The sequence below is a fragment of the Sebastes umbrosus genome, chromosome 5, assembly GCF_015220745.1.
Source record: "Sebastes umbrosus isolate fSebUmb1 chromosome 5, fSebUmb1.pri, whole genome shotgun sequence".
In the NCBI taxonomy this organism is placed as follows: domain Eukaryota; kingdom Metazoa; phylum Chordata; class Actinopteri; order Perciformes; family Sebastidae; genus Sebastes; species Sebastes umbrosus.
Window position 1 is genome coordinate 19,765,243 of NC_051273.1, and position 21,983 is coordinate 19,787,225.

Sequence of the window (21,983 nt, forward strand, 5' to 3'; positions counted from 1 at the left end):
TTTGTCGTAGTTGTTTTTTTCCCCCTCTTCTGTTTGATTCTTGTTTGTCGGTAATGTTTGTTTTGTTGCTGAGATTACAGAGTAGCTGAACCTCACAGTTGAAGGATAAATCTGGTGACAACAAATCCAATGAAAAGACCAAAACCAAAAATGAATTGGCTTCTACCAAGAAGAATTTCCCTGTGTATCCAAAGCTTGATATATCATATTACTCTCTTTCTAGACCTTCATTGTTGTCAAAAAACAATTAAAAACACATCAGTGTGACACGTCATTGCACTGGGGTACATCTTCTTCATTACAATGAACATGACAAATCATTAAAAACTCACTTTTTCAGTGTTTGTGTACATACATTTGGGTATCTGGAGTGCCCTCCGACCCACAAACTGCGAAATAAGCCAACCCAGTCAGTTTTTTGTGGGCTGTCTGGATCAGAAAACATGTGATTCAACAAGCCATTCAGATTTGGCTCCACTTGCGGACTCATTAGAATATACGGTCCACAGCTTGAGAACTACCTTTGCAAAGGTGCACCATATTTTTGTCACAGGGTCAATCAGAGCAGACTGGGCTTTTTCGGGAGGGGGCCTTAAAGTGGACCCATTGCGCTTATTTTCAGGTGCATACTTGTATTTGTTTCTACTAGAACATGTTTACATGTTTCAATGTTCAAAAAAACATTTTAATTTATACCGGCTGTGCTTCAGCACCTCTTTTCACCCTCTTCGGACTCCGCTCCAGCGCCACTCGAACTAGCTTTGTTTGAGGTTGTTCCAAACTAGCTGCTAGGCAAAGTGTTTTACTTGGTGACATCACCACGTTACAGAAGAAAAGTCAGGACTTCAAGCTGTAGGGTAGAGTAACTCTCTTTGGCGTGGACTTTGGGCTTTGTAACTTTGCAAACCTTTTTAAAACTATATAACACACTAAATGAAATGAAAAAGTACAAAAGCATTATAGGACCAATTTAAAGAGACGGAGAATGGAGCGTTTCAGACAGAGAGTGAATACAGCTATACTCAGACAGACAGTATTAGAAAAATAATGTGTTTTTTGAACATTAAAGCATCTAAACATGTTCTAGTAGAAACCCCAAATACAAGTTTGAACCTGGAAATGAGCATGATATGTCCCCTTTTAGTCAATACTGCCCGAGAGCCAAAAATACTTAAAATATTTCAAATATGTATTAATTCACAGCTGAAAGTAGTCCCTCACAAATACACTATTTATTCCTGTTTGAAAAGCGTTTGCAAAAAACTACAGTACCCAGCTGTTTTAGCATTTTTGTTTGCCTTTTTAAAAAATGAAACTATATATTTGATGACCCGACGTCAGTGGGAACCAGTGGGATTGGGGCTGAGGGCCACAGACGGTAAAGGTGTAAGGAAATCGGAAAGTATTAAGAGATGATCCAACAAATTGTTGCTTTTGTAGACAATAACAAAAATATAGAATATCGCCTGCCATCAATGTTTCTAGTATCACGTAAAGATGCGGTATGAGAAGCGATGGGAGCCTGTTCACTTCGATTACTCTGATTATTCCAGCAGTGGCTGAAGGGTTGGAAGGGTAACAGTTAAACCTAGTGGCCTAAATCTGTGGTGTCAATTAGGTGCCTTTGTGTGTGAGCAGCAGGGGTGTTGAAGCGAGTTGCTGGAGCTGAAGGAAACTCTGAACAATGATACACATTCATAACCACACACACACACACACACAGCTCCTATGTTTTGTGGGGATCACACCTCCTTTTGTTTTCCCCCAACAGCCAGTAGAGGCGATGCCCCAGTGCCCCCAGTGTGCTCCACTGCTCTGGCTGAAATGGGCTCCCTGCTGCCCCCCCCACTCTCGCCCCAACAACACTGTCCCCTCGCTCTCTCCGGGTTCCCAAACCCTCGGCCTCCCCCTGACTGGTCCTGACCTGAAATTAGGGCCAGGCAAGCCTCCCTGGCCAGGCCAGCATAAAAGGGCTGGTGTGTGTGTTTGTGTGTGTGTACCAAAAGAAAGTAGGAGATTATCCCATTCTGTGTGTCCAGCCACCAGTGCAGTATTGACCACGGCGGGCCACCCAGGGAGCGTCCAGCCAGCCGTGAGATGGCCTGATATACATGCTTACTGGCCATGCGAGATTCCCCCACTCTCACCGGGGAGAAGGCTGAAACCCTACAGGGTGGACGCTTTCTAAAGACACTGGAGTCTGTACGCGCGGTGACCCACCCTCCACACACAGGGACACACACACACACACACACACACACGCACACACATTTCAGCGTGGCCTCTGTACAGTGAAAGGCATCGCCATCAGGTCGTTTTCTGTGTCCTGTGAGGCGAGGCGGAGGTCATTGGGAAGGTGGAAAAGCTCTTTAATGGTGGGAATGATACCATAACACCTATAGATAGAGTTACGGATCATGTCACATACAGTCTGTATACAGCGTACAAATCTGACAGCGAGGCCTGGTGGTAAAAAAACACAGCGTGAAACATTTTTAGCTTGTGTTAAAAGAATTACTTCTTTTCTCTCTTCTTTTTTTTTTTTACTACTCACTAGGGCTGTCAAAGCTAACACGATTTTAGCGTAACTTGGGATTTTTAGGTTGTAGCAGGTTCAGTTTTAAAGCTAGATTGAAGATGCTGGCATCATATGCAACTATAAAACCTAAGGAATCCATTGGTACCAACCAGCCACACTAGCTCGTTGAGAAGGAGGCTAAATAACGCTCCAAACTTACGCTAAATTCTGGCGAGGAAAAACTGGCATGGCTATTTTCAAAGGGGTTCCTTGACCTCTGACCTCAAAATATGTGAATGAAAATGGGTTCTATGGGTACCCACGAGTCTCCCCTTTACAGACATGCCCACTTTATGATAATCACATGCAGTTTGGGGCAAGTCATAGTCAAGTCAGCACACTGACACACTGACAGCTGTTGTTGCCTGTTAGGCTGCAGTTTGCCATGTTATGATTTGAGCATATTTTTTATGCTAAATGCAGTACCTGTGAGGGTTTCTGGACAATATTTGTCATTGTTTGTGGTGTTAATTGATTTCTAATAATAAATATAGACATGCATTTGCATAAAGCAAGCATATTTGCCCACTCCCATGTTGATAAGAGTGTTAAATATGTGAAAAATCTCCCTTTAAGGTACATTTTGAACAGATAAAAAATGTCCGATTAATTTGCGATTAATCATGATTAAATATTTTAATCGATTGACAGCCCTACTATTCACACATCTATATTTATTCTTTATTTTTTATGTTTAATACAATCACTATGAAATCTATTGTAGGCCATTCATTTCCCCTGTTTTTGCTGTTCTCTGTGCCTCTTAAAAAACAGCAAATAAAACACATTCATATATAACATTTTGTGAATCAAACGTCCAAGCTTTTACCTCACAAACAGACAGATGAATGATTATGAACAAAGCCTCTCAGAGTTTATTAAAACACTTCCTAACTTGCCCACCACACTGGTTTGTTTAACAGCTCCTTTTAGTTGTAAAAGCAGCCCATTGTTGACCTTTAACAAAACCCTCAGGGGTCAACTAATTGTCTTTTAATTGCTCCGCTGTTTGTTTGCGGATGGAGAGTCTCTAACATCCTGCAACACAAAGGCCTTTAACAGCAGGACAGAGCTGCTGCACAAAGCTTACTAGCAGTAAAAACAAATAAGAGGATTTACAGGGAGGAGTGTGCATCTTTTTACTGCATGTAAACTACAATTAGGGAGTTACTCTTGTGTCACAAGAGAACCATGAAGATAATGTAATTTCATTGTTTTGATTTGCTTTACCATGACAAGCTAAATGTGTTGGAATAAACAACCTGGAATAAAAACAACAGGTTTTCATTTATAATTATAATTTCTTTATTTTATTTTACAAGTTAAAATAATGTATATCAGGCTATTTCTGTGATGTGACGAATAAAACATATCCAACATTTTGCTGTAATAAATGTCGGCCTTTTGTTTTTCTTTTTTTTAACATCCATTATTTCACACACGCATTCTCTGATTGGTTAAATTTGCTCTCGAGGCGAATCAGATGAACGGCACAGGAAGCAGGGGAGATTTAATTAATTAGAAAGAAGAGAAGAAGAAACAAATCGGCCGAGCACACTGAATGATTTTTTACCACAATAAATAAATTGCCCGTGATGCGTAAAAAACTATTGTGTTCAAATTGCACTTTAGTCATAATAACTGGTGATAGATTTTCATAAATTGTGCAATTATATTTATAATTGTTTACACTGTAATATACTCCAAAATACAGTACATTTCAATAATCCAAATTGGGTTAATTAAATAGTATCTTAACCGTCCATCATAACACAGAAATAGCACACTAGTGTGGAGTGTATTCGCAGCCCTCGGGTTTGATATTAGTTTTATAATTAGATCAACTACACAAACACTGCAAGAATATACAACAATATACAATTCTGATTAACAAGAGGACATTAAAAACACCGTCATATGAAGCATCCATTTACATAACACAGTCCAGTGTTAATTATATCTATTTATTTTACATAATATTCATTTATGTAATGCTGACTCACTAACAACGCAATAAGCTTAAAATCATTATTACATGCAGGCAATAGTAACGAGCAAAACGACTGGAGCCAGAGCTCTTTACTAAAACATGAAACAAAGTGTGTGCCTGTCTCCAATGAGCACATATGATAAAAGGTGTATTGTGTGTGGAAAAATGTGTTTATACATTGCTAAAGATATACATGTGAAGCGGTTTAATCTATTTTATTTTTCACATCATATTCATGCATTAGTATCCGAGGAATTTGAGTTCATAGAGTTCAGCTGTGGCCCACCGATGTGTCATCCCAGCATGCACACATACAAAATTAAAATCTTATGTAAGCGTTCTAATTTCAGACCCCAATGTGTGCCGTTCTCACATTCTCACGTGTAATGAAAGGCTGACTTCAGAGTCGTGTTGATGTGGAGTTAGAGCGTAAAGGGGAAGCGAAGAAAACTGTGGATGAAACCTGCAGTTTAGATTTTGTTTGTGAGTTTAGATTTTGGTGAATTTAAAATATAATAATTTAAATTAAATTCCAGTTTAATCTGTAATGTTCTCTCATGCTTAATAGCTGTGTATCTACATTTATGTGTGTGTGTGTGCAGGGGTCGTCTCCCCGGCTCCCCTGAACTTGGTAGCCCCCCCCCCCCCGACACCTCATAAAATCTGTAGGCTCAGCCCACGGTGCACACAGAGGAGCAAGGTTAGGGGGTTTGCCAAAAGGGGGTTATGGTGGAGTCAGGACATGGGAGGGATGGGAGGAGTGGGAGATGGGGGACGGCTTTAAAAAGTCCGAGAACTTGGAGCCTAGTTTGTCATGCTAACTGCAGAGATGCCTTTGAATGTGGACGCAGGGAGCAGAAGGTTCACAGGACCCCGGCCATTCTCATGCAAAGTCTGTCTCCTTCGTCCGTCCACCCACCCACACACCCCCCCAGCCTTTACTCATGCAGGAGAAATACATACATGTTTATAAATGGGCACACACTCAGAGGCCTGGGTAGGGTGCCCCTTTCTTTATATGTGCTATATGTGAAGCTACATGGAGTGACACTGGAAATGAACTCATTTGTAAAAACATAAAATGACAATGAGGTGCAAAAATAAGACATGGAAATTCATGAATAACTCTATAAATATTCTATAAAACATGTTGTATTTGAAATGAAATAACATGAATTAACACCCCTCCCTGCTATTGTAATAAAGCATTCAGACAACAGAAAGGCTGGACAGAGAAGGAGAATGAAGTCAGATGCTTGTACTCATTATATCATCATAATTCGTTATGAGGGAGGAATGCTCCGTAGCTCGCATTAACACCCATCATAACTTCCTGTGACCTTGACACTACCTTGACAGGCATTGGCATAAAATCGACCTCATTTCCAGACTGATTGTGAAAAATAATTTTGTACTAGCACAAATTCTATTTAAATTTCTATTTTGGCATCCGTATTAAATCAGCCTGCCTGCCCGATTCTTCCTCCTGCTCGCCGCTCGCCTCCACCTCTCATCTGTTTCACCTGATCCAGAGATCGGGTGGTGAGGGGGGAGAAGCTACATTTCATTTAGTGTTGAATCTGTTCAAATGCCAAGTGGTGAAAATGTCAGCGGCGGTACAAGCACACACACACCTATACATTTACTCTCTTTAAATGCAAACACTCCATGCAAATGAGTGTGTTGCTCCCTCCGGGGCTGGAAACAGTGAGGACACGCACATACTGAGTGTGTGTGTCTGGATTTATGTGCTCAGATTTATGCGTGCTATAGTTTCACAACCAGGGACTAAAGGAGTCTCCATTTGTGTGTGTGAAAGTGTGTGTTTGTGCCCCCTCATCTGCACTTGGAGCAGCCGTTTGGAGCCTGTATTTGATTGAGTGAAGGCCAACGCAGCCTGAACACTCCCTCTAATGGAAGAGTGGAGCCCAGCAGCTCAGTAATGCACTGACCCCAGAGCTTTTACAACGCTGCCAGCCGATAAGTGGCAATATGCTGGATCTTATAAAATTAACAAGACTGAGCTATGGGGAGAGGGAGCTCCGAGGTTGTGCGCTGGGAGAGGATGACGTTCCTGTGGCACTTGTAAATATCAGCATGCATGCATGGAGGGATTATAGCTGTTCTTGAGTTTTATAGTCACAGCAGCGTGATTTGGTGTTTTCTCACTTGGCTTTTCTTAGGCACGTTTACGGGGACGCGTTTACAGGCCTGTTTATGTTTGATAAAATGCCTCTCAAGGCTTTTTTAATGCTGCTGAATTTATGCAGTGGAAGCCAGGTGCTTGAGGAGCGAACACTGAGCTGGCCTTCAACGTGAAGGATCCCAGCCAGTGTGGCTTTTTGCAGGGGCGCCACAGGGGTGTGAATATGCATATGTTTGCTATACGTTCCCTTCCTCGGCCTCCTGTGGTGTGACATCCACAGCTCAAAGTCAAACAGCACCTATAAGCCTGGTGGTGCATCTATTGTGCTCTGTGAAATACATGCAAAATTATATTACAGCCGCAGCCACTGTCTCACCGCATGCGATGTGATTTAGCTGTGAGAACGGCTTTATTCCTGCGTGCCTCCCAGTATAACCTCCTCACCTTTCTCACACAGGATCAGGCCGGGTTCCTGTGTGCGCGGGTAGAGGCTGTATTTGTGTGCATTTTCGCCCCATATACTGTGCATTTGTGTGAACAGCTATTGTCTGCCAGCGCTCCAGCAGGGGCTTCAAAGTGAATTATTCATGCGAGATTTGAATACATGCAAATGGTTCACTCCCCTCTCCTGGCACAGATCCAGGTTACCTATGGCAACGGCGCCTTCAAGAAGCATCTTTCCTCCCCTCCTCCTCCTCCTCCTCCTCCTGCTTCTCTCAGGCACCCGCCCTCCGACCATGTTATCCACCCAGTGGTATTGTTTCGATTGTTGCAATACCAGGCTGGGTGGCTGCACACTGTGGGGTGGCAGGGTATCCCATAATTCACAGTCAAGGTCATGTGGGCAGGAAAGGATGAGAGATGGAGGGATGGACAGATGGAAGGAGGGCAGAGCGCCTCCATCCAGCTGCTCGGATTTGAAGTTGAGGAGACACACAAAAAAGCAAAGCGGTTTCAGGTGATGCTATCACCAACGTGACGCACCGGGCACACACTCACCTCCTATTCAGATTTAGCCACAGCTCATGCGCACTAACCAGTGCAGCAAAACAGGATGAGCACGGGAAAAATGATTACCTTTGAACGCATCATACCATTCTTCAAATATCTTTAATGTATTTGAACCAGTAATTATGATGTCACTAATAAATAAAACATGTCTTAAATAATATTGTGCCGTCTTCAGTAAATGTTTAATAAAAAATAAACACATTTTGATATTAAGATTTGGTTTGATGTGTGCGCAGTCTTCTTTAATATTGATATTTTTAAACGTAAACTACCCATTTATTTAGTCTGGCTTTCACGCAGTGTTTTACAATTTTAGTAGTTTTATTATTTATACTATTTTATACTCTATTTTACTCATTTTGTTTTACCAACATTTACTTTGAGTAAGTGTTGATCATTGTGACATTTGTCAATTTATTTGTCAATCGCTTGTAAAGCACTTTGAAGTGTATTTGATTTGTTCAAAATGTGCTGTATAAATAAAGTTTGATTGATTGATTGAATCTATTTGATTTGAGTGTAAAAAAAAAAAGAAGATATTTATGTCCTGAATGTATTTTCAATAAATGTGTTGCTGAAAAAATGTGTTTTTTCATTTTTGTCTCTAATAGCTGCTATTGTCTGTGTAACTATTTTTTCAATCAATTGCTTTGTAATAGAGTCTGTATAAATAATACAACAAGAAAAATAACAAAAATAAAAATATTATTAAAAAATGGGGCATGAGTTCTATTTTCTTAAAAAATTAAATTATAATAATTCTCAATTTCACAACCACCATAATTTTGACATCAAACATCTATGTATAAAACATATCAATGCAAAAAACACACAATACATACGTTATTTATGCAATGTTTCAACGTGTAATTAGAATCGGCAGTGTTTTGTAGTATGATGAATTCACTATTTTTGTTTTATTTATGTAATATTGACACAAAAAAAGCTCGATGAAAAGCGTATAAAATAAAACACAGGAGAGTAAAATAACAATGGGAGTGTGTGTCTTAGTGAGCAGAGGGCAGGTCAAGTTCAGGCCATGAGGTGATCAGAGCCTAACTAACCTCCATGATGGTCCAGGATGCAGAATGAGAAGAGCAGCAACTCAATGCTGCCATCTACTGAGAGAGAAGAGACACAGCAGGTGGTCTCTCTCTCTCACACACACACACACACACACACACACACACGTGGGTCAGGTGTGATTAATCAAATAGATACAGTCATTTTACATTATTATATATATGAAATATCATCTTGTATTTATATTTTATAGCTTAACATGTTTTGTTATATTTGTTGAAACTCTCTTTACATCCCAACAGCAATCAATAAATCAAATTTTCTGATAAAAACAAAAACACTTACATATGGCTGAATGTATATATATGATTGAATGGCTACCTACCTACCTGTCTGTCTACCTGTCTGCGCGCACTCGATGCGCGTCCCCGGAGTCTTCCACAAGCTGCTGCCTTGACAGCTGTGAGTACTAACAATAGACATATTTATGTTCTTTATATGTTTGTGTTCATAATAATAATGTTGTGGGAGTGGTTTTGGAGGGAGGCCTGAAGGGAAGGACTGTTAGTGTTGTCGACTTGGCCACTTTCTAGTTAGATTGAGCCACTTTTAAAGCTAGTTAACAGCTTATGCTGCAAGCTGCTTTCATTAGAAAACAGTTGGCAACACTGAGCTTGTATACTCTGGCTAGTTTCTCAACATTACTGACCAAAGTCCAACTAAAAGTTCCCAGTCTTTGAGGGGAAATAGGTGCAAAACACAGAAACATAAAGTCATTGATATAGTGGTAATGTAATATAATAAAAGTCAGTGAATGCACCATTAAAAAGTGAAGATATTTGTGCGAACAGTACAAACCTACTGTAACCAATCCTATTCCAATTTACAACTTAAAGCAGCAGTGGGTAGAAATGGAGCAAATATGATTATTATTTTTTATAAAACAGTCACTATATCCTGACAGTAGTGCATGAGTCTCCGTGTCCTCCGGTGCTCCTAATGGCATCTGCAAGATTTCACAGACCGGAGGAAAACAAGCAGTAAGAGCCGAGCTGGAGCCTGACGTCTCTGAGCAGCTGTCAATCACTCACGAACTCCGATCAAACGGTCAAACTAGGCAGCGCTGATGAAATATGAATCAATATTCTGTTACTGTAATGCCTATTTCTCACCTCAAATGTTTTCAGAATCATCTTGTAGTGTACTGTTTAGCTGTAAAATGAGAACGTTTGTGACCTGGCCGCCATGTTGAGATCAAGTTGAGGAAATACCAAGCACCGCCCACCAGCCGGAGCAAACTTTCTCATTTTACAGCTAAACAGTACACTACAAGATGTTTCTGACAACATTTGAGGCGATTAGATTAGATTAGATTTTTTAAAGCTCTGAAAACAGAGCCATGAGGAGGTGCAGAAGTCTTGAATTACAATATGCTGAAAGGTTATTATGGAATTTATGCCCAAAAACATTCTGCCTACTGCAGGTTTACGACAGGTGTTACACTAAAATCTGTGACCACTGAAATCTGTGCCTGCCGAGAGCCAGCAACACATAAGGTCACTATGTCTGACGGCTGTTGTCAGAAAATGTGACCCCACTGTACCTGTCTTTAAACTGTTCTTTTTGAGTTTTGTGAATATATCTTTACGTGAAAAATATCCAAATACATTTATGGTTTTTAACAATTTAGTTCTGTGTGTTTTCTGTCACATATTTGCCTCATTTATTATACAGGTACAGTGGGGATCACATATTCTGACGACATCTGTCAGAAATAGTGACCTTTTATTTCATTTATTTATTTATTTGATAGGAACCGAGCACGTTAATGAACATCAGTATAAAATACAGGATGTAAACATGCAGGATTTAGCAAGAATGCACAAGTAGAAAAGACAAAGTACAGTGTGCAGCAAGTTAAAAGTGATAACAGTTCTGTGTTTGAGATAAGAAAAGTGGAATATCTAGGGCATGTGTAAGCCATTCCAATATTTACTTCCCTTTACTGAGAGCACACTTTGACCTCATGTGTTGCTGGCACAACTCATGCATCTGCGGTCACAGATTTCCGTGTAACACCACTACTGGTGCGATTAGCTTTGCTTATCACACGGCCCCCTCAAGTGGACAAAAGGACTCATTGCTCACGGTTGTGGATGGACACTTTATTGAAGAGTCAGAGTAACTTGAAACTGTAAATGTACATCTTTGGACATAATGCTGTTTAATGAGTTTAATGCTTTGGCATATTTAGATTTTTAAAGTAAAGACGGAGTCAATAATGTGGACACAGTACAAAAATACATCTTAATAGTATGCACATAAAGCAAAAATCTGTTATATATATAGATTTATTACTCAAATTAGACATTTTAGTACTATATCATCACTCCTCCTCAGACATATTAATAATACTATATCACTCCTCCTCAGTGCTGGATGGACAGTGAAACTGTGCAGTCCTGCTGACATGATCACCCTCCTAAAATCAATCGCTCCGTCAATCTCAATTCAACCCACAGAGGCACCATCATAAAATTGAAAATTAAAACATATTGCATAATTAAAATCACTCATTACAAATCATACCCCTGAACAATCAGGCTGAAATAATCAAAAGGACAACAAAGAAATGCGGTTAAAATAAAAATAAAATTTGCCCTCCAAATTAAAAGCAATAAAACTCATTAAAAACAAGTTCTCTCTGTTGAGACAGGATTAATTTGAAAGAACATTGCAGGTCTATAAAGTGCAAGCATTATTTTATTAACACAACACAACACAAAGTGCTCCATATCATCCATCAAATACTAAACTTTTCTTGATCCGCTGTTCCTCGGTTAATCACTTTAGCCACCCTGATGGCGACGTGATTTCAAAACAAAGTTGTGATAGTGTGATTCTCTCTCTGTCAGTGAATCCTGACTGTGCGTTTAGCAAAATGTGAGAAACTTTGTTTCTTTGTGCGCAACAGATCTCCTGTCCTCTCACACCCTCCTCCGGTCTGAAGGGAACAGGAGTGCAGCAGCAGCAGGACGGCTTTGCAGAGTGCAGAGACTTTTTATAGCCATGTGACAGAGTTGACCACCTCCCTCGGGTCAGTCTGTGCTTCTCCTCTCTGTCTCTCAGTGGGTGAAGTATCCCATCTGATGCATTTTGAGCAGAAGGCTGTGAGTGATGTCAAACGTGGTGAGGCTGATCCCCACGGCGACGGGCCCTTTAATCCAGTTCATGCTCAGGCCTTTGTATAGTCCGCCTACGACTCCCTCCTGCTTTACGATCGCACACATGGTCCCCAGAATTGTGCTGTACGAAGAGCCGGTGACGCCGGCTGTCTGCATGCGCCGACGCACCACGTCCAGAGGGTACGAGGCAGATTGTCCGATCAGGCCGGCGCAGGCGCCAAATGCTAGGCGCTCATAGGGGTATGGCTGGGGTCGCTTTGTTTTTTCTAGAGCGAAAGAAAAAAAAACAAGAAAAGAAAGAGTTCAACATCTGAATGACACGTTTTTATTCAGCTAAACATCTAAAATTTCACTTTATTGAACTGAATGTAGACAGTAAAAGGTCCAGTGTGTAGGATTTAGGGGAATGTAATGGCAGACATGGAATATAATATTCACAACTATGCTTTCATTAGTGTATAATCACCTGAAACTAAGAATCGCTGTGCTTTCGTTACCTCCATATCTACGCTCATACCTATATAGAAAGCAGGTGCTCCTCATGGTTGCGTCCAGATGGTAACCCGCAAATTGCAAAATCTAATTTGAGATCTGCAAAAACTCTCGCAAGATTCGCTGCCCGCAACCTATCCTAACCTTAACTATTCAAGATCAATGCCTAACCTTAATTATCTCGCGGGTTACCGTCGAGACACGTCATGGAGTACGCCATGTTTCTACAGTAACCCAGAACGGACAAACCAAACACACTGGCTCTATTGAGGGTCTTTCACGTTTTCTCTGACATGCTTGTGAAATTTCGTTAACGTGAGCCGCAGAGAGCAAAAACCACAGTAACGCCAGCTGACATCTGAATTTCGTTGCTGCTAAAGTAGGCGAGGCGAAGGTCCTGAAAGATACCACGGCGTTACCACTGTTTTGCACTTGGCGGCTCAGGTTACCACAGTCTTGGACAGGGAGGAGTGAGCGGGGGGGTACTCAGAGGCCACTAAATCCTACAGACAGTCCCCTTTAAAAAGAAAAGAAAAATGATCAGTACCTGTGTGTAGCTTCTTGAGGGTCTCGTATGTGAAGAATGTGATCCCTGCATATGGGATGACACCCATGATAGTGGGAGTGAAGCCTCTGTAAAGGGTCCTGATGCCCTCCTCTTGGGAGATCCGCATAAAGACGTGCATGATGTTGCAGTACCTGTCCCAAGAAAAAGCATTTTTAACATTATGAGTGGTATTGTATGACATTTAGTGACTGCCATGCACTGCAATGGTCCATTTTATTGTAGTGGCAAGACAACAATGGGACTAATACACACAAGGGTGACCCCTCGGTACACAGTAGTGTGCGTTATGGGAGTGTAACAAATGGGATGGGATGGAGGCTTACATTTCTCTGGCTGTGACTGCCATCCTGGCTCGTACCATGTCCAGAGGGTAGGTAAGCATGGTAGCAGTGGTGCCGGCCAGAGAGCCAGCCAGGAAGCGTGGTAAAGGAGGCAGAGCTCTGAAACAAACAACACAATCATCTGTAGTAAATAATAATAATAAGAATAATAATAATAATAAAAAAACATTATTTTTGCTGATTAGAAAACAAGACGTCTATCGACATGCTAAAGGCTGTATTTAAAGGTCCACTGTGTATGCTTTGGCGGCATCTAGCAGTGAGATTGCAGATTGCAAACAGCTGAAACTCCCGTGTGCCTAGTGTGTAGGAGAACCACGGTGGCCGATGCGAAAACATGAAAATGTGAACGCCGCGTATCCATGACCTTAAACTAAACTAACAAAATCATCACTACTGAAAGACAAACTCTCTACTCACTTGCCCTGGTAGCCGTAGTAGCCCCCCAGTACTTTTTTGTACTGGTCATGTGAGCAGAACTGGATGGCAGCGTAAGGCATGACCCTGATCATGGTGGCAGAGTTGCCCCTCCACAGGCTGAGCAGCCCATCCTTCATGTAGCTGCAGTAGATGAACCTGAAGGCCTCCTGAGGGTGGTGGATATGTCGGGTTAGGAGCACAGAGAGACGCCCTGCATTTTTCCACATCTAATAATCTAACACGATAATCTTAATATGCTATATGGGCGCGATCATGTGGAGATTTTAGGAATGAGTGCGTCAGTGTGGCTGTTACATAATGACAGAGCAGAGATCTACCAGATAAACTCTAGAGTTCAAACTGAGGTTGTTTTTGTAATTGACATATTTTTTAAAATTAATTTAATAATTGTTTAATATAGAAAGTGTAAAAAGAAAAACATTACCCATCTTAATAGATACCTTAAAATGACTTATTTTATCTGTTTTTGCTTGTTTTTCTAAATACTCAATTTAGAATCAGGCTGAACGATTTTGAAAAAATAGTCCAATTGTGGTTATTTTGACTGATATTGCAATCACGATATGATTTGCGATATTATAGGGAATGATTTTAACATAATTTTTCTCGTTTTCAGATGTTTTCTGTCGATATTTCAGATGTTTCGGTCTGTAAAATATGATGTGTAGACCAGGACATCTCTGCTGCACCACAATATTTAATTTAAAAAAAGAAATTGTATTTTGACACACATTTCGCCTTTTCAAATATTGTGCCTCTTGCGATTTGAAAATTGCTGTCGTCCATATTGAGATTTCTATAAAATTGTAATTAATTGTGCAGCCCTAATTTAGAATTGTATAAAATAGGTTGGTAACTTTTATTATTTGTTGTTTTTTCATTTTAATTCTGCTGTTTTGATCACCAAATAATATTATTATTATATTTCTATTATTTTATTATTAATTATTATATAAATATATTATATATACACACACGTCTTGTTTGTACGTACTGCTTTTGTCATATACATAATGTCCATATGCTATTATTTTTTTATATGTAACATATGGTTAACAATTTGAGTATCTTCTGTTTACAATGGAAAACCACCAATAAAAATAATTTAAAAAAAATAGAATAAATATTCATATGAGAATCTGTAACCACCAAATTCTTTTTCTTAATTCATACTTGATAAATGAAAATAAATCAATTATCAAAATGGTCACAGATTAAATTCCAGCATTAATACATTCTGCCTTTAAACTTTGTCCTGGCTGCCAGTGTAGCTGCATATTAAATGAGGTCACTACAGAATATATCAATGACTGATTTACTGCTGAAACAGAAACGAGAACTCACCTTAGCTGAGAATCTGTTGGTGGACACTGTGGAACAACAAGAAACACGGTGAACCTCAGGGTTAAACCACAAACTCTCCCAAGCAGGCTAAACATCTACTAAGAGGATTAGCAATGAGTTAAGAACAGTTGCAACAAACAGTCATTGAAAACAGAAAAACACTAACACTTGTTGCATTATCCGTGGATTAAGTCACTTATATATACACAGTAGCCTAATTTCTGCACTAGATTCTATATTTGGAAAGAAATCTTTGTGAGGAATGTTGTTCTTGCCTTGGAAAATGATCTTTGTCCGATCCAGAGGTGCAATAACTGTTTTGGCTATAGCTCCAGCAAACGCCCCACACAGAAGGGAGTCCACCGCCGTCCATCTGGGCCTCAAGTCCTGTTTGGACACAGAAGACATTTTGTCACGTTACACTAATAACACATAGGGTTGTGGATCGATTAAAATATCTAATTGCGATTAATTGCATGATTGTCCATAATTAATCGCAAATTAAATCGGCTTTTGTGTTGCAGGATGTTAGAGACTCCATCTGCAAACAAACAGCGGAGCAATTAAAAGACAATTAGTTGAATCCTGAGGGTTTTGTTAAAGGTCAACAATGGGCTGCTTTTTACACCTGAAGGGAGCTGTTACAAACCAGTGTGGTGGACAGGTTAGACAGGTTATTCATCTGTCTGTTTGTGAGGTAAAAGCTTGGACGTTTGATTCACAAAATCTTAAATATTAATGTGTTTTATTAACTGTTTTTTAAGAGGCACAGGTCAGTATATGTAGAACAGCAAAAACGGGAAAATGAAAGGAATACAGCGCATTTAATAGTGATTAAAAGCATGTTGTATAGACATATTAAACATAAAAAATAAAGAATATAGATGTGTGAGTAATAGTAGTAGTAGGGCTGTCAATTGATTAAAATACTTAATCGCAAATTAATCACACATTTTTTATCTGTTCAAAACGTACCTTAAAGGGAGATTTGTCAAGTATTTAATACTCTTATCAACATGGGAGTGGACAAATATGCTGCTTTGTGCAAATGTATGTATATATTTATTATTGGAAATCAATTAACAACACAAAACAATGACAAATATTGTCCAGAAACCCTCACAGGTACTGCATTTAGCATAAAAAATATGCTCAGATCATAACATGGCAAACTGCAGCCCAACAGGCAACAACAGCTGTCAGTGTGTCAGTTTGCTGACTTGACTATAACTTGCCCCAAACTGCATGTGATTATCATAAAGTGGGCATGTCTGTAAAGGGGAGACTTGTGGGTACCCATTGAACCCATTTTCATTCACATATCTTGAGGTCAGAGGTCAAGGGACCCCTGTGAAAATGGCCATGCATCACTATTTAATTCACTATAGAAGTGAGCGCCATGTGAGTCAGAGTCATAAGAGTGACTATTCTGATCATAAGTTCCACTTACTCCACGATTATCTCCTCAACTGCAGTCGACAACTACAGTATATAATTCTGGTCTTAATCTCATCTAACAACCAAAACCTTTTCAGATAGAGATCCCTGAAGTAAAATCTTATCAAATGGGGTCCTAATGTGTATCAATTGAGGGTTCCTTCGCACGAAAAAGGTTGAGAACACTGTTTTAAAGTGTGGACAAAGAAAGTCCTTTATCTCTCATCATGTGGCTGTTTGATCGTCACAAACATGTAACACAAATTTCAAATGCTGCTTATCAGCACAAACACTCCCATGTATAAACAGCAACAAAGTTAAAATCTGCACGTGGATTAGTGCCAGAATGACTCAACTGTTATAAGAGATAACACTAACTGAAGCATAGCGGTTTGTGCGTTTATGCACGCACACGAGCATCATTGCCTCTGTTGGAACGAACAGTTGAACCCAATAAACATTGACTAACTGATAAGAAGAGCATTTGACACAAATAACAACTTAAACCAGATGAGGGATGACACAGTTTTGGATTTCATTCATTTACACTAGGGCTGTGAAAGTTAACGTGATAATATCGCAAATTTGTTTTAATGCCACTAATTTATTTAATGCATTAACGCAACTTGCGATTTTTAGCTTGTAGCAGGCTCAGTTTTGAAGTATGAAGGTACTGGTATCATATGAAACTAGAAAACCTAAGGAATCCATTGGTACCAACCATCTCATACTAGCTTGTCGCGAAGGAGGTTAAATAACGCTCCAAACTTGCGCTAAATTTTGGCGAGGAAAAATTGGCATGGCCATTTTCAAAGGGGTCCCTTGACCTCTGACCTCAAGAATGGGTTTTATGAGTACCCACGAGTCTCCCCTTTACAGACATGCCCACTTTATGATAAACACATGCCGTCTGGGGCAAGTCATAGTCAAGTCAGCACACTGACACACTGACAGCTGTTGTTGCCTGTTGGGCTGCAGTTTACCATGTTATGATTTGAGCATATTTTTTATGCTAAATGCAGTACCTGTGAGGGTTTCTGGACAATATTTGTCATTGTTTTGTGTTTTTAATTGATTTCCAATAATAAATATACACATAAATTTGTATAAAGCAGCATATTTAATTGTATTGTATAGTATTAAATACTTGACAAATCTTCCTTTAAGGTACATTTTGAACAAATAAAAAAGTATTAACTATGGACAATCATGCGATTAATCACGTTTTAATCAATTGACAGCCCGAATTTACAAGTAATAATACATTTTTAACTATTACAGCTTACCATTTAATCAACAAACTTCATATACTGTCTACCAACCGTAACCCTGTGATAATAATACAGCAAACATCTGTCATGATTCTCCTTATTCCACACTCCCTACAGTGTTGCTTTGTAAACTAATGCCAGCTTTAGATTAGCTGGCACCTCCCTGCTATTTCGAGCAATGTACTGGTAGAGGCATGTCCTCTTAAACTATGTGTAGTACCAGGAAGTACAATTACACTGATAGGAGTACACACACAGTATGGTTTGTTTGAACTTTTACGGTTGATTGAAAAGAAGTCGGTGCCTTTTAAAAAGGGATCTAAACGCAATGCACACACACTGTCTAAAAGTACAACTTGAGATTGACTAATGGCTGAGTTTCCTTCCTCTCTTGGTTGATCATGACCTGATTTGACACAATTTCCAAACTGAAGCTTTTTGTAAACAAGGTCATTGATATTTTAAGCTGCTCTAATGTGTCACAGCAAAATGCAATATTTGTACAGAACAATGTGAATGAGTGATAATAAGAGAAGTGCTCACCTTTGCTTGGCTGGAGGGAGGCAGAGCCAGCACGGTGGCCTGGGCCACTGGATGGTCGGTCACACGGTGGGCCATGTGTGCCCTTCACTGATCACTGGTTTAGACACTCAAGTCACTCATTCAGGAAAGAAAACACTGAAGAAGAATATGAAAAAAGCATGCATTAATAAGACAAACAGAACAGCAGCCAGGCGTGTCGCACTGCCTCAGTATATCACAGCCTGCCTTGTAAACAGGGTGTTGCATTACTAAAGCTCTGCTGTGCAAATCCAGCTCCAGCACATAAACAAATACAGCACTTATCAATCTGACCCACTTTCCTTAAACTAGATGTGTGCACATAATAATAATGTTAGAGACCACGCCTCAAATAAATAAATAAAAACTGCGAATCATAGTTATATACATAATACAAGAACAAATACACATCATTATTGCAGTTAAATGTGCATTAAATGATGATTACATTTAGTTACCTTGGTTTGTGTGTAAGAGGACTCCCTTGTTTACAAGTCCTGAGCTGTGTTTGATCAGTCGCCACTCTTCTTCGCACGCATTTCTTGTTGTGCTCGCTGGAGGCTGCAGTCAGTCCAGTCAATCACAAACTTGCACGTCTCTTCACGTTGTTGACGTTTCTAAAGATGATGGTAAAAGGCAGGTGTGTCAGTGTCAAAGCTGCAGCTCAGTGTGTGCGTGTGTGTTGTGTGTCGACTATTTATAAGCGACGACGACTGCGAGGAATCTCTGCCACTGCCTGGTTCTGCGCAGCACCAGATTATTTGGGGCTTTTCAAGGTCTTAGAGAAACTGGGACAGTGTTTTGGACTACAATACCCATGAGCACGTCGCGTTGTTCTGGTGGAATCTCGCGAGATTATCTACAACATTGGGTTGCCAGTTTTGCCTAGGCCTACTTGTTCATGCAGACAGAATATTTTGAGTTTCAGAGCAGTTTCCACACAAACAACAACCACAATTGAATAAAATAAAATAAATACAATAAATGTAACATTACATGCTTCTATTTATTTACTAATCAGTTACCCCTAGGTAACATAAAATTATTCATTTACAATACTGTATATACTGCTCCTATTTTTATACTTCCTTCTATTTAAATGGTTCATATTTTGTTACACTTTGTTTAGCTCTTTTTTGTATTGTGTTAGCTGATGCAGCTTGTTTTTTTTGGACTATCCCCTTTGCTGCTGTACACTGCAAATTTCCCCACTGTGGGACTAATAAAGGAATATCTTATCTTATCTTATCTTATTTCAAGAATTATCAATTTCAGAGGGTTAAATAACTGACTGGACATTAACCTTTAAGAAATACTTTGGATGTTGATATTTATATGATTTTTTGAAACTCAGTGTTGTTGTTTTTTTGCATCTAAAACCTTATTCTGGCTGATATATATGGAGGACCACAAGAGGTCATGTAGAACCCTCCACCAAAGCCTCGAACGCCCCAATCCATCGCTTTTGTTGCTTTTCTTCATTTTGGTAAACAATTAATCATGTATGACTAACAATCGTTACGCGGTTTGATAAAAGACGTACATTTATGGAAATGAAAAGACAAGGTACAAGTGAACTAATTTCCTCAAGGGCTGCAGCTGATTTTATTGTGATAAACTGATGCCTTGAATAATATCCATTTTGTGGGACATTATACTCTTGCTTAATTATGTTTAATTGAGAAATTAATTTTTAATTTCTCCTATATGTATATATATATGGATATACAGCTCTGGAAAAAATTAAGAGACCACTTCAAAATTATCAGTTTCTCTGGTTTTACTATTTATTGGTATGTGTTTGAGTAAAATGAACATTTTTGTTATATTCTATAAACTACTGACAACATTTCTCCCAAATTTCAAATAAAAATATTGTCATTTAGAGCATTTATTTGCAGAAAATGACAACTGGTCAAAATAACAAAAAAGATGCAGTGTTTTCAGATCTGGAATAATGCAAAGAAAACAAATTCATATTAATTTTTAAACAACACAATACTAATGTTTTAACTTAGGAAGAGTTCAGAAATCAATATTTGGTGGAATAACCTTGATTTACAATCACAGCTTTCATGCGTCTTGGCATGCTCTCCACCAGTCTTTCACATTGCTGTTGGGTGACTTTATGCCACTACTGGCGCAAAAATTCAAGCTGTTTTCTTTGCATTATTCGAGATCTGAAAACACTGCATCTTTTTTGTTATTTTGACCAGTTGTCATTTTCTGCAAATAAATGCTCTAAATGGCAATATTTTTATTTGAAATTTGGGAGAAATGTTGTCAGTAGTTTATAGAATATAACAAAAATGTTCATTTTACTCAAACACATACCAATTAATAGTAAAACCAGAGAAACTGATAATTTTGAAGTGGTCTCTTAATTTTTTCCAGAGCTGTATATAGATATATAAATATGGAGGACCACAAGAGTCATGTAAATAGTAATAAAGCATTTCATTTATTAATAACTAATTGTACTATACAAATAGCCATTAATACATTTTATAAATTGATTTATTAATGCATGAATAAATGTACTACATAAAGTATATTTCATTTGTAAATTCTTTTTATAATTCTTCTTTTTATTGCCCATTCAAATGTCATATAATTAATTACTTTGTAATTTAGTCCATTTATTCATAGATTAATAAATTAATTTGTAGACAAATTTATTAATGGCTATTCTTTTTATATATGAGGATGTCACTTGACAAATCTTCCTTTAAGGTACATTTTGAACAAATAAAAAAGTATTAACGATGGACAATCATGCGATTAATCACGTTTTAATCAATTGACAGCCCGGATTTACAAGTAATAATAATTTTTGAACCATTACAGCTTACCATATAATCAATACACTCAATATACTGTCTGCCAACCGTAACCATGTGATACTAGAGCAATCATCTGTCGTGATTCTCCTTATTCAACACTCCCTACAGTGTTGCTTTGTAAACTAATGCCAGCTTTAGATTAGCTGGCACCTCTCTGCTATTTCGAGCAATGTACTGGTAGAGGCATGTCCTCTTAAACTATGTGTAGTACCAGGAAGTACAATTACACTGATAGGAGTACACACACAGTATGGTTTGTTTGAACTTTTATGGTTGATTGATTTATTAATGCATGAATAAATGTACTACATAAAGTATATTTCATTTGTAAATTATTTTTATAATTCTTCTTTTTATTGACCATTCAAATGTCATATAATTAATTATTTTGTAATTTAGTCCATTTATTCATAGATTAGTAAATTAATTTGTAAACAAATTTATTAATGGCTATTCTTTTTATTGTACAGTTAGTTATTAATCAATTAAATGTATTAAATTCAATTCAATTAAGTATATGTTATGTAACTCTTGTGGTCCTCCATACTAATGTCCCATAAAATGGAAATAGCTGCAGCCCTTGAGGAAATTAGTTCACTTGTACCTCTTGTCTTTTTTAAAAAATTACAAACATACAACGTCTTTTATTAAACTGTGTATGTTAGTTATACATGATTACATGTTTACTAAAAAGAAGAAAAGCAAACAGAACCTATGGATTTGGGTTTTCCGCGCTTGTGATCGTGGGTTCT

General features: G+C 38.7%; 1 protein-coding gene across 1 annotated transcript; it reads right to left on the bottom strand.

Moving 5' to 3' along the window:
- Nucleotides 1-10,898: 10,898 nt before the first annotated feature.
- LOC119488287 (mitochondrial coenzyme A transporter SLC25A42-like) lies at nucleotides 10,899-19,168 on the bottom strand. Its single transcript, XM_037769807.1, has 8 exons — nucleotides 18,847-19,168; nucleotides 18,371-18,505; nucleotides 15,395-15,506; nucleotides 15,120-15,145; nucleotides 13,755-13,921; nucleotides 13,317-13,433; nucleotides 12,973-13,124; nucleotides 10,899-12,199 (listed from the first exon to the last, which is right to left on the bottom strand). The coding sequence occupies exons 2-8, from the start codon at nucleotides 18,443-18,445 to the stop codon at nucleotides 11,874-11,876; spliced, it is 975 nt and encodes a 324-aa protein (XP_037625735.1). The 5' UTR covers nucleotides 18,446-18,505; nucleotides 18,847-19,168; the 3' UTR covers nucleotides 10,899-11,873.
- Nucleotides 19,169-21,983: the final 2,815 nt, after the last annotated feature.

Excerpts from the sequence above, each read along its gene's own strand:
- LOC119488287 (XM_037769807.1), bottom strand. The coding sequence starts at position 18,445 with ATGGCCCACCGTGTGACCGACCATCCAGTGGCCCAGGCCACCGTGCTG. Across the intron at positions 15,507-18,370 it reads CTCCCTCCAGCCAAGCAAAG|GACTTGAGGCCCAGATGGAC; the intron begins GTGAGCACTTCT and ends GTGTCCAAACAG. Across the intron at positions 13,922-15,119 it reads CCAACAGATTCTCAGCTAAG|GAGGCCTTCAGGTTCATCTA; the intron begins GTGAGTTCTCGT and ends CACCACCCTCAG.